General features: G+C 37.9%; 1 protein-coding gene across 1 annotated transcript in view; it reads left to right on the forward strand.

The window, feature by feature from the left end:
- Positions 1 to 426: 426 nt before the first annotated feature.
- Positions 427 to 13,075, forward strand: part of LOC129515320 (ankyrin repeat domain-containing protein 31-like) — a 59,466-nt gene continuing 46,817 nt past the window's right edge. Inside the window, exons 1-4 of the mRNA XM_055334210.1 lie at positions 427 to 562; positions 1,433 to 1,575; positions 6,502 to 6,664; positions 8,344 to 8,459. Coding sequence (XP_055190185.1) covers positions 427 to 562; positions 1,433 to 1,575; positions 6,502 to 6,664; positions 8,344 to 8,459 — 558 coding nt within the window. The remainder of the gene's footprint in view (positions 563 to 1,432; positions 1,576 to 6,501; positions 6,665 to 8,343; positions 8,460 to 13,075) is intronic.

Genomic DNA, 13,075 nt, shown 5'->3' on the forward strand with positions numbered 1-13,075 from the left:
CTAAGCAGCTGTTAGAATGAATTCAAAGTAATGTGCTTAGATGCTCTGCAATTCCTTCACAAGTTATATATATATTTTTAAAGATTTATTTATTCATGAGAGACAGACACAGAGAGAGAGAGAAGTAGAGACACAGGAAGAGAGGAGAAGCAGGCTCCATGAAAGGAGCCCGATGGGGGACTCGATCCCAGATCCAGGGATTACACCCTGAGCAGAAGGCAGACACTCAACCGCTGAGCCACCCAGGTGTCCCTCACAAGTTGTATTTTAAAACAGCAATAGCAATAATGATGTTGATGTATGTTTTGTATAGTGTATCCTACTTAGGATATTTTGAGGAAGTTGCTGTGTACTTTCTAAGCTCCTTTGTAATGATCAGCATTTAGCAGAAAAGTAGTCTCAGTTTTGCTTGGCAAATTTACAGAAATGAAGACAGCTGGGATCAATAAGAGGCGTGCCCGAGGGGAGCGCCGGCTTCATTTGGCTGCCAGAAGAGGAACTTTGTCTCTGGTGAAGGCTCCAATAGAATCTGAAGCAGATGTGAATCTAAAAGACAATGCAGGTTTGGATTCTTGAAATTTTCATTGTGTTTATAACTTGAACTCCCTGAAATCCACATTTCATCCACCCTACCCCAGTTTTGATCCTGGCTGCTAACTTTGAACTGTCTTAATAATATATCATTTAATTAATAGTTAAGTTCATCGTGGTTTTCACCAATTGCTAAAATAACCTCCTCTGAAATAGTTTTTAACTTACATGTGGGAGCATTCAGAGGGAGTATACATATTGGAGAGTAAGGAGAGCTTTATTTAGGTCTTTTCCTTGGAGATCTTAATACTATTCTCTTGCTTTGGAGAAAATGTCAGTTTTTTTTTTTCATTTCCCTGTTCCCTCTCTTTCTCCTCTCTTTACACTATTTGTTGTCTCTTTCCTTATTTTTATTTTCAGCCTCCATTTTTAAATTCATCTTCTAATATTTTGCTCAAGCACGAGAAAGTCATATGTGAGGTCTTAACAGAGGGAAAATCTCAAATATTGATTTCAGGCATTCTATGTCATTTTGAAGAGATATGTGACAATGCAGTGATACAGATAGGGAAGACAGACTAGATCTTACTCTATTTTAATATCTAAGATGAAACAAATTGACATGATTTTTATTTACTCTAGTCCCATTATATTTTATGTTCTGTGGGTCTTCTGTTTTGGCACTTGGATCAACCAATCTTTTTGATGAGATTGGTTTGTTTTAAAAATTGAAACATTTTAGGGCCATGGTTTTCAATATTATTTCTTGTAAATACTTAGTATGTATATTTGAATCAATATAGGTACTCATTGCAATAGTGCAAATTACCTTAATAATGAAGATATTAATGAATGTTGGTTTGTAAGCAGCAGCTTGTTTTGTTCTTTTTTCCTTTTTTAGGTTGGACACCACTTCATAAGACATCTACTAAGAGATCTCATGATAGAATTGTAGAGTTGTTAAAAGCTGGTGCTAATGTTAATTTTGAAAAACTAGATGGGATTCTTCCCTTACATGATGCTGCTGCCAACACTCATTTAAAGGTACAATGCACATCAGATTGGGTTCCTATTACTTTTTCTTAGAGAAACAAGTGAAGAAAATGAAGATATTTTAAACTGAGCATTAAAGTGATTCCTCAGGATGCCTGGGTGGCTCAGTAGTTAAACTTCTCTGCCTTCGGGCAGGTGGGCTCAAGTCATGATCCCAGAGTCCCAGGATCAAGTCCCACATCAGGCTCCCTGCATGGAGCCTACTTCTCCCTCTGCCGGTGTCTCTGCCTCTCTCTGTGTGTCTCTCATGAATGAATGAATGAATGAATGAATAAATGAATAAATAAATAAATAAATAAAATCTTAAAAAAAGAAGAAGAAGAATATCAGAAAGGGGCACCTGAGTGGCTCTACCAGTTAAATGTCTCACACTTGATCTCAGCTCAGGTCTTGATCTCAGGGTCATGAGTTCAAGCCCTAGACTGGGCTCCATCCTGGTTATGGAGCCTACTTAAAAAAATAATAATAATAGTAATGCCAGATGAGTGGGCTATCATCCAGAGTTTTTTCATTTGTTTTCTCATTGTGTTTTTGATTTATATTTTGCTGATGGCGAATGATGCAGAACATTTTCTTTTTTTTATTATAAATTTATTTTTTTATTGGTGTTTGGAACATTTTCTCATGTGCTGTTGGCCATGTGTATGTCTTTGGTGAAATTTCTGTTCATGTCTTTTGCCCATTTCATGATTGGGTTGTTTGTTTCTTTGCTGTGAGTTTAATAAGTTTTTCATAGGTTTTGAATACTAGCCCTTTATCTGATATGTCGTTTGCAAATATCTTCTCCCATTCTGTAGGTTGTCTTTTAGTTTTGTTGACTGTTTCTTTTGCTGTGCAGAAGCTTTTTATCTTGATTAAGCCCCAATAGTTCATTTTTGCTTTTGTTTCCCTTGCCTTCATGGATGTGTCTTGCAAGACGTTGCTGTGGCCAAGGTAAAAAAGGCTGTTTCCTGTGTTCTCCTCTAGGATTTTGATGGATTCTTATATCACATTTAGATCTTTCATCCATTTGAGTTTATCTTTGTGTCTGGTGTAAGAGAATGATCTAGTTTCATTGTTCCGCACATGGCGGTCCAATATTCCCAGCACCATTTATTGAAGAGACTGTCCTTTTTCCAGTGGATAGTTTTTCCTGCTTTGTCAAATATTAGTTGGCCATAGAGTTGAGGGCCCATTTCTGGGTTCTCTATTCTGTCCCATTGATCAATGTGTCTGTTTTTATGCCAGTACCATAAAATCTTATGGTACTGTCTTGATGATCACAGCTTTGTAGTACAACCTGAAATCCAGCATTGTGATGCCCCCGGCTCTGGTTTTCTTTTTCAGTATTCCCCTGGCTATGAATAGAAGGGAAGGGAGAAGAAATGGGTAGGAAATATCAGAAAGGGAGACAGAACATAAAGACTCCTAACTCTGGGAAACGAGCTAGGGGTGGTGGAAGGGGAGGAGGACAGGGAGTGGGGGTGAATGGGTGACGGGCACTGAGGGGGGCACTTGATGGGATGAGCACTGGATGTTATTCTGTATGTTGGCAAATTGAACACCAATAAGAAATAAATTTATTATTTTTTAAAAAAGTATTCCCCTGGCTATTCTGGGTCTTTTCTGATTCCATACAAATCTTAAGATTATTTGTTCCAAGTCTCTGAAGAAAGTCATGGTATTTTGATAGGGATTGCATTAAATGTGTTAATTGCCCTTGGTAACATTGATATTTTCACAATATTAATTCTTCCAATCCATGAGCATGGAATATTTTTTTAATATTTTATTTATTTATTCATGAGAGACACAGAGAGAGAGAGGCAGAGACACAGGCAGAAGGAGAAGCAGGCTCCATGCAGGGAACCCAATGCGGGACTCGATCCTGGGTCTCCAGGATCACACCCCGGGCTGCAAGCGGCGCTAAACCGCTGCGCCACTGGGGCTGCCCGAGCATGGAATATTTTTTCATCTCTTTGTGTCTTCCTCAATTTCTTTCAGAAGTGTTCTGTAGTTTTTAGGGTATAGATCCTTTACCTCTTTGGTTAGGTTTATTCCTAGGTATCTTATTCTTTTGGGTGAAATTGTCAGTGGCATTTGCTCCTTCATTTCTCTTTCTTCAGTCTCATTGTTAGTGTATAGAAGTGCCACTGATTTCTGGGCATTGATTTTGTATCCTGCCACACTGCTGTATGAGTTCTAGCAATCTTGGAGTGGCGTCTTTTGGGTTTTCTATGTACACTATCATGTCATCTGCGAAGAGGGAGAGTTTGACTTCTTTTTTGCCAATTTGAATGCCTTCTATTTCCTTTTGTTGTCTGACTGCTAGGGCTAGGACTTCCAGTACTATGTTGAATAGCAGTGGTGAGAGTGGACATCCCTGTCATGTTCCTGATCTTAGGGGAAAGGCTCCCAGTGCTTCCCCATTGAGAATGATATTTGCTGTGGGCTTTTCGTAGATGGCTTTTAAGATGTTGAGGAATGTTCCCTCTATCCCTACACTCTGAAGAGTTTTGATCAGGCATGGATGCTGTATTTTGTCAAATACTTTCTCTGCATCTAATGAGAGGATCATATGGTTCTTGTTTTTTCTCTTGTTGATGTGATCTCTCATGTTGATTGCTTCTCATTTTGAACCAGCCTTGCATCCCGGGATAAATCCCACTTGGTCATGGTGAATAATCTTCTTAATGTACTATTGGATCCTATTGGCTAGTTTCTTGTTGAGAATTTTTGCATCTGAGTTCATCAGGGATATTGATCTATAATTCTCCTTTTTGGTGGGGTCTTTGTCTGGTTTTGAAATGGAAATATATGGATTTTTTTATAATGATGGAATGTTTCTGAGTCATGGTTATAGTAGTGATTACTCCAGTAAAGCTGATTATAAAAAAAAAAAAAGGCAAGGGGCCTACTTCTTGGTCACCTAATTTTTGTCATATTCTTTGTTCCTTAGGTCTACCCCATCATGTTACCTGGAACTCTCTCCCAACTATAGCTTTCGCCTTGCCTGCTAAGTGCCTTTTTGTGCTGTTGCTATTCTCTTACACTTTTGCCTACGCATGACCCTTACGGAAACAGCTGTTCAGGGTCCTATTCCATCTGAGCTGAGTTCTCTGTGTCTTCCAAACTAATATATTAAATGAGTCCATGTTAACACATTAAAGGTCAAAGCCTTCCTGTAGGAAGGCCTCATCTTAACACACAAAATAGTCATTATTAATATAGTGTAATTTTTAAGTCCAGAAAAGCTTCCTTTGTTAAAGAACAACAACAAAAAAACTACCTTTCTTCCTCCCAAATATATAGTAAAGATTTTATTTATTTATTCATGAGAGACCAGAGAGAGAGAGAGAGAGGCAGAGACACAGGCAGAGGGAGAAGCAGGCTCCATGCAGGGAGCCTGATGTGGGACTTAATCCCGGGTCTCCAGGATCACACCCTGGGCTGAAGGCGGCACCAAACTGCTGAGCCACCCCCTGCTGCCCACTCACTCCCTCTTTTAAAAAACAAAACAAAATACCTTTACTCAGACTTCAGTAAGTTTTTATCAAAAATCTTTGTTGGAGACTTTCTTCATATGCTATTTATTATCCACTGTCCCTCATTACTTAAGTTGGTCTTTTTACTCCTCTAGAGAAAAAGGGGGCTTAGGGGACTTTCATTAAGAATCCATTAGGGGAAAAAAAAAGAATCCATTAGGGGTGGTGGAAGGGGAGGTGGGCGGGGGGTGGGGGTCACTGGGTGGCGGGCACTGAGATGGGCACTTGACAGGATGAGCACTGGGTGTTATTCTGTATGTTGACAAATTGAACACCAATAAAAAATAAATTTATTAAAAAATAATCCATTATGAATATGGTGTTTGACAGAGGCTCACATTTAGTTCTTTTAGGTGATAAAAATGAGGTTCAAATGGTAAATAACTTGCTCAAGGACATAGCTAGTAGGTAGCAGGAATGAGTTTTGTATGCTTGATTTTAAAACAAACATATTTTCTCTTAAGCTAATTTCTCTTGTGCGAACTCTGGGCTGATGGGATAAATGAGGGGCTATCCTTATCATCTTCATTGGCCCATTTACTCCTAAATTTCTCTGCTTCTCCATACCTGGACATAAGGAGAAAAGATAAGCCACTAACACAGAGCATATCTCTATTTTAAACAAAATCCTGACCATGTTTTTCTACTCCGGTTTTTCAGTGATTTGAGTCCCTTACTTGACTCACACAGATGGAATCATTGGCTGTTTTTCACTAGTTGACTTCTACCATAGCTAATTAGTAACATCTTTAACTTTGATCATTTACAAACTCCCAATATATAACAGCTTTGAGTTATTCAGAGAAACCTTATTTATGTTAGAAACCATCCCCCACCCAATGTTACAACCTCTTTGACCTCAGTTTCCTCTTCTGTAAGATGATCAGGTTGGAGTAGATTATTTCTAAATTTCTTTTTACCTTTAAGATTCTGTGCATATAATTCACTTATTTAGGACACATAACAAATATATTCAGATACTATTAGAAGGGTCATTGGATTTTCAAGCTAGCTCATTAAACTTCTTGAACAAGTAACATACCTAAAATATAGTGATGCAGGTTGGAGGAAAGGACAAGGGCTCTGTTAAAGAGATAGAGTCAGTCTTGTATATCATTCTACCTGTGTGTGCTTCTTAACTGCAATGAAGGCAGCATCTCCGGTATTTTCATGTCATTGTTTGGTTCTTCTTGAGGACAGGTCAGGCCAAATCATTAAATTATTTTATAGCTTTCATATAAAATTTAATAAAAAATTTTCTTGGCTAGCATTTGAAACTTCTTTTGATAACTTTTAATACTTTGATAACTTTTAATAGTGGTGTATTATAATGAAAGCAGAAATTATTGATCTTAGGTGTCTGTAGGGATAACTTTGGAAAAATACCTTGTAGGCAGCTGAGATTCTACTACCACATGGAGCAAACCCAAATCAAAAGAATCAAAAACAGAAAACTGCTTTGGATGAAGCAGATAATGAAAAAATGAAAGAGCTACTGATATCTTTTGGTGCAATTGAGACTGATAATAGAAATGAAAGTAATGCTACAGTCACTGGTATGTATGTCAGTATTGCTTGCTCTCTTATACAAGTGTATACATACCTCTGCTTAGAAAAATAAATCTTCAGATTTGTAGTGTAAATTGTTTCATAACTGGGGTAAATGTTTTGTGTGCTTACTAAACTCTTGAAAAGCATTTTTTATTTTTGGAACTTGGCATTTCCAAACATGGTTTAATTTATATACCATATGATCCTATTGGATTGGAATTACATGTTGAAATGGAGCCCATATTATTCATTAAACAATTATTAATCTTTACCATTGAGTCTGTGATAGAGATTTAACTGAAACCACACAGATTGGCTTACTGTTAGTAAGGCCAGAAAAGGTTGATATTATACGAAAGTCTTTGCAATTAAGATTCCGTTACTTCAAAATTTATAGTGGTGTATGTGAAAGTTGGACCGATGCCAACTTTTCAATAATCTAACGTTTGATGCTAGAATATGAATTTGTTAATAAGCAAATATACTTATATGTGTATGTGTAAATAGAGTATAAAAATATTTCAAGGTAATTTATAGCAGGGCAAAATTTTATGAACCATTTTAAAAAAATAGTTTGCATTTAAATAATATAGTGAACTATATATAAGAAATAAGCATGTTGTGAACACTAATATAGAAAACACATTTGTTAAGCACCTGCCAAGCAAACTAGGTACTTGCCCATGAGGAACTTCGAGTCTTGTGGGAAGGTCAACCAGAAAACAGTTAAACACAATTTATTAAGTGTTGAGGAGAGTGAGTTGTTCTTCCTTTTCTGTTCTTTTCTGCATGAGCCTTGACTCATTAGAGAAACCCAGGAACATACCTGCTCCTTCTCCCTATGAGGTGGAATAATTGGGGAAAGAATCCCCATTACACAGTTTTCCCCTAGCCTACCACTATCCTTACCAGTTGTTTTTCAAGAGAAGAATTATGTTACTGATATTATTGGTCAGAGCTAAAGATAATCACTGTCTCATATATTACTAGTGAGTAAGAGCACATGTAGGTCAAAGTCAAGACTGATACAAGGTTCCTCTTTTCATTGTGTGCTACTGTATAGTAAGTTTATAGGGTCAGGGCCTTTCTTAGAGCCCCAGGCATGTCTTTCTCCCTCTCCACAGCCATATTTGGAATTATTGGGCACTCTGTTGTGAAGTGCTATATATCTATTCCCACCTGTCTGTTGTTTCTTGTGTATACATTTCCTTGGTCAGGTACCCTAAAGGGATGAGGGATGTAGGGTACAATACTTATATGAAGAAAGGGAACCCAGAATGGGAAAAGGATGAGAGACAATGAATTGTAGGCATAATGATTAAGAGCATGGATTTTGGAATCAGATCTGGTTTCAGTACTGCTATGTGACTTGAAGGAAACTTCCCAAATCCCACTAAGCTTCATTCTCCTCTTCTGTAAAATGGATAGAATAAACTACCTATCTTACAGGGGTTATATGAAGATTAAATAAGATTAAATAAGGAAAAGAGTTTGACATTCAATGTGTGATAAGTTTTTGGTAGATGTTAGCTGTAATCAGTCAGTTGATAGTAATAATAATGAGATGCTGAACATTAAGATATTATAGTAATTGTAGACTTAATTTATTCCTTCTATTCTTGTCACCATTAAAATTGGTAAGATGAAGCTACATTATTGTATTTTCTAATTTTAATTCTTAAAGTCAAAATTCCAGCTGTTCAACCAAAAAGGCATAAGTGGTGTTTTTGTGATGACTGCAACACTGTTGATCCACCTTTTCTTTCACAAAGAGAAAAAAGAAGAGAAAGCTATCCTGTGGTGAGTGAAGTTGAAATCCTTTCATTTTTTGCTTTAGATAGTATCATTCTTTGGGCCAGCTAGCCATTGGTTATTGCTGATACTCTTTCCATTTTAAGGACACACAGGTTGAAAATATTTTTTGTAACAAGAAAATAATATAGTTAATGAGCCAAGAAAATACGTCATGTAATTGATTCACTTATCTGAATTGAATATAGAATTATGAATTAGCTGCTATTCTTTAAAACTACGTTATGTTCTTTTCTTTTTTCACCTTCTCTGAGTCAGCATTTATTTTTTTAATAAATTAATTTTTTATTGGTGCTCAATTTACCAACATACAGAATAACACCAAGTGCTAATCCCGTCAAGTGCCCCCCTCAGTGCCCGTCACCCATTCACCCCCACCCCCCCGCCCTCCTCCCCTTCCACCACCCCTAGTTCGTTTCCCAGAGTTAGGAGTTTTTATGTTCTATCTCCCTTTCTGATATTTCCCACACATTTCTTCACCCTTCCCTTATTTTCCCTTTCACTATTATTTATATTCCCCAAATGAATGAGAACATACACTGTCCTTCTCCGATTGACTCCTTCCACTCAGCATAATACCCTCCAGTTCCATCCACGTTGAAGCAAGTGGTGGGTATTTGTCATTTCTAATGGCTGAGTAATATTCCATTGTATACATAAACCACATCTTCTTTATCCATTCATCTTTCGATGGACACCGAGGCTCCTTCCACAGTTTGGCTATTGTGGACATTGCTGCTAGAAACATCGGGGTGCAGGTGTCCCGGCGTTTCATTGCATCTGTATCTTTGGGTAAATCCCCAGAAGTGCAATTGCTGGGTCGTAGGGCAGGTCTATTTTTAACTCTTTGAGGAACCTCCACACAGTTTTCCAGAGTGGCTGCACCAGTTCACATTCCCACCAACAGTGTAAGAGGGTTCCCTTTTCTCCGCATCCTCTCCAACATTTGTGGTTTCCTGCCTTGTTAATTTTCCCCATTCTCACTGGTGTGAGGTGGTATCTCATTGTGGTTTTGATTTGTATTTCCCTGATGGCCAGTGATGCAGAGCATTTTCTCATGTGCATGTTGGCCATGTCTATGTCTTCCTCTGTGAGATTTCTCTTCATGTCTTTTGCCCATTTCATGATTGGATTGTTTGTTTCTTTGGTGTTGAGTTTAATAAGTTCTTTATAGATCTTGGAAACTAGCCCTTTATCTGATACGGCATTTGCAAATATCTTCTCCCATTCTGTATGTTGTCTTTTAGTTTTGTTGACTGTATCCTTTGCTGTGCAAAGGCTTCTTATCTTGATGAAGTCCCAATAGTTCATTTTTGCTTTTGTTTCTTTTGCCTTTGTGGATGTATCTTGCAAGAAGTTACTGTGGCCGAGTTCAGAAAGGGTGTTGCCTGTGTTCTCCTCTAGGATTTTGATGGAATCTTGTCTCACATTTAGATCTTTCATCCATTTTGAGTTTATCTTTGTGTATGGTGCAAGAGAGTGGTCTAGTTTCATTCGTCTGTATGTGGATGTCAAATTTTCCCAGCACCGTTTATTGAAGAGACTGTCTTTCTTCCAGTGGATAGGCTTTCCTCCTTTATCGAATATTAGTTGATCATAAAGTTGAGGGTCCACTTCTGGGTTCTCTATTCTGTTCCATTGATCTATGTGTCTGTTTTTGTGCCAGTACCACACTGTCTTGATGACCACAGCTTTGTAGTACAACCTGAAATCTGGCATTGTGATGCCCCCAGCTATGGTTTTCTTTTTTAAAATTCCCCTGGCTATTCGGGGTCTTTTCTGATTCCACACAAATCTTACAATAATTTGTTCTAACTCTCTGAAGAAAGTCCATGGTATTTTGATAGGGATTGCATTAAACGTGTAAATTGCGCTGGGTAACATTGACATTTTCACAATATTAATTCTACCAATCCATGAGCATGGAATATTTTTCCATCTCTGTGTGTCTTCCTCAATTTCTTTCAGAAGTGTTCTATAGTTTTTAGGGTATAGATCCTTTACCTCTTTGGTTAGGTTTATTCCTAGGTATCTTACGCTTTTGGGTGCAATTGTCAATGGGATTGACTCCTTAATTTCTCTTTCTTCAGTCTCATTGTTAGTGTATAGGAATGCCATTGATTTCTGGGCATTGATTTTGTATCCTGCCACGCTACCAAATTGCTGTATGAGTTCTAGCAATCTTGGGGTGGAGGCTTTTGGGTTTTCTATGTAGAGTATCATGTCATCGGCGAAGAGGGAGAGTTTGACTTCTTCTTTGCCAATTTGAATGCCTTTAATGTCTTTTTGTTGTCTGATTGCTGAGGCTAGGACTTCCAATACTATGTTGAATAGTAGTGGTGAGAGTGGACATCCCTGTCTTGTTCCTGATCTTAGGGGAAAGGCTCCCAGTGCTTCCCCATTGAGAATGATATTTGCTGTGGGCTTTTCATAGATGGCTTTTAAGATGCTGAGGAAAGTTCCCTCTATCCCTACACTCTGAAGAGTTTTGATCAGGAATGGATGCTGTATTTTGTCAAATGCTTTCTCTGCATCTAATGAGAGGATCATATGGTTCTTGGTTTTTCTCCTGCTGATATGATGAATCACATTGATTGTTTTACGAGTGTTGAACCAGCCTTGTGTCCTGGGGATAAATCCTACTTGGTCATCATGAATAATTTTCTTAATGTATTGTTGGAACCTATTGGCTAGTATCTTGTTGAGAATTTTTGCATCCATTTCATCAGGGATATTGGTCTGTAATTCTCCTTTTTCGTGGGGTCTTTGTCTGGTTTTGCAATTAAGGTGATGCTGGCCTCATAGAATGCATTTGGAAGTACTCCATCTCTTTCTATCTTTCCAAACAGCTTTAGTAGAATAGGTATGATTTCTTCTTTAAACATTTGATAGAATTCCCCTGGGAAGCCATATGGCCCTGGACTCTTGTGTTTGGGAGGTTTTTGATGACTGCTTCAATTTCCTCCCTGGTTATTGGCCTGTTCAGGTTTTCTATTTCTTCCTGTTCCAGTTTTTGTAGTTAGTGGCTTTCTAGGAATGCATCCATTTCTTCTAGATTGCCTAATTTATTGGCTTATAGCTGTTCATAATATGTTTTTAAAATCGTTTGTATTTCCTTGGTGTTGGTAGTGATGTCTCCTTTCTCATTCATGATTTTATTAATTTGAGTCTTCTCTCTCTTCTTATTAATAATGCTGGCTAATGGTTTATCTATCTTATTAATTCTTTCAGAGAACCAACTCCTGGTTTTGTTGATCTTTTCCACAGTTCTTCTGGTCTCTATTTCTTTGAGTTCTGCTCGAATCTTAATTAACTCTCTTCTTCTGCTGGGTGTAGGATCTATCTGCTGTTTTTTCTCTAGCTCCTTTATGTGTACAGTTAGCTTTTGTATTTGAGTTCTTTCCAGTTTTTGAATGGATGCTTGTATTGCGATGTATTTCCCCCTTAGGACTGCTTTTGCTGCATCCCAATGATTTTGAATGGTTGTATCTTCATTCTCATTAGTTTCCATGAATCTTTTAATTCTTCCTTAATTTTCTGGTTGACCCTTACATCTTTTAGCAGGATGGTCCTTAACCTCTACGTGTTTGAGGTCCTTCCAAACTTCTTGTTGTGATTTAGTTCTAATTTCAAGGCATTATGGTCCGAGAATATGCAGGGGATGATCCCAATCTTTTGGTATCGTTCAGACCCGATTTGTGACCCAGTATGTGGTCTATTCTGGAGAAAGTTCCATGTGCACTTGAGAAGAATGTGTATTCAGTTGCATTTGGATGTAAAGTTCTGTAGATATCTGTGAAATCCATCTGGTCCAGTGTATCATTTAAAGCTCTCGTTTCTTTGGAGATGTTGTGCTTAGAAGACATATCGAGGGTAGAAAGAGCTAGATTGAAGTCACCAAGTATAAGTGTATTATTATCTAAGCATTTCTTCACTTTGGTTATTAATTGGTTTAAATATTTGGCAGCTCCCACATTCGGGCCATATATATTGAGGATTGTTAAGTCCTCTTGTTGGATAGATCCTTTAAGTATGATATAGTGTCCCTCTTCATCTCTCACTACAGTCTTCGGGGTAAATTTTAGTTTATCTGATATGAGGATGGCTACCCCTACTTTCTTTTGAGGACCATTTGAATGGTAAATGGTTCTCCAACCTTTTATTTTCAGGTTGTAGGTGTCCTTCTGTCTAAAATGAGTCTCTTATAGACAGCAAATAGATGGGTCCTGCTTTCTTATCCAGTCTGAAACCCTGCGCCTTTTGATGGGGTCATTAAGCCCGTTCACGTTCAGAGTTACTATTGAAAGATATGAGCTTAGTGTCATCATGATATCTATTCAGTCCTTGTTTTTGTGGATTGTTCCATTGAACTTCTTCTTAAAGGGGAATTTTAAGAGTCCCCCTTAAAATTTCTTGCAGAGCTGGTTTGGAGGTCACATATTCTTTCAGTTCCTGCCTGTCTAGGAAGCTCTTTATCTCTCCTTCCATTTTGAATGAGAGCCTTGCTGGATAAAGTATTCTTGGTTGCATGTTCTTCTCATTTAGGACCCTGAATATATCCTGCCAGCCCTTACTGGCCTGCCAGGTTTCTGTGGAGAGGTCTG

Source organism: Nyctereutes procyonoides, unplaced genomic scaffold (genome assembly GCF_905146905.1).
Source record: "Nyctereutes procyonoides isolate TBG_1078 unplaced genomic scaffold, NYPRO_anot_genome, whole genome shotgun sequence".
Lineage (NCBI taxonomy): Eukaryota > Metazoa > Chordata > Mammalia > Carnivora > Canidae > Nyctereutes > Nyctereutes procyonoides.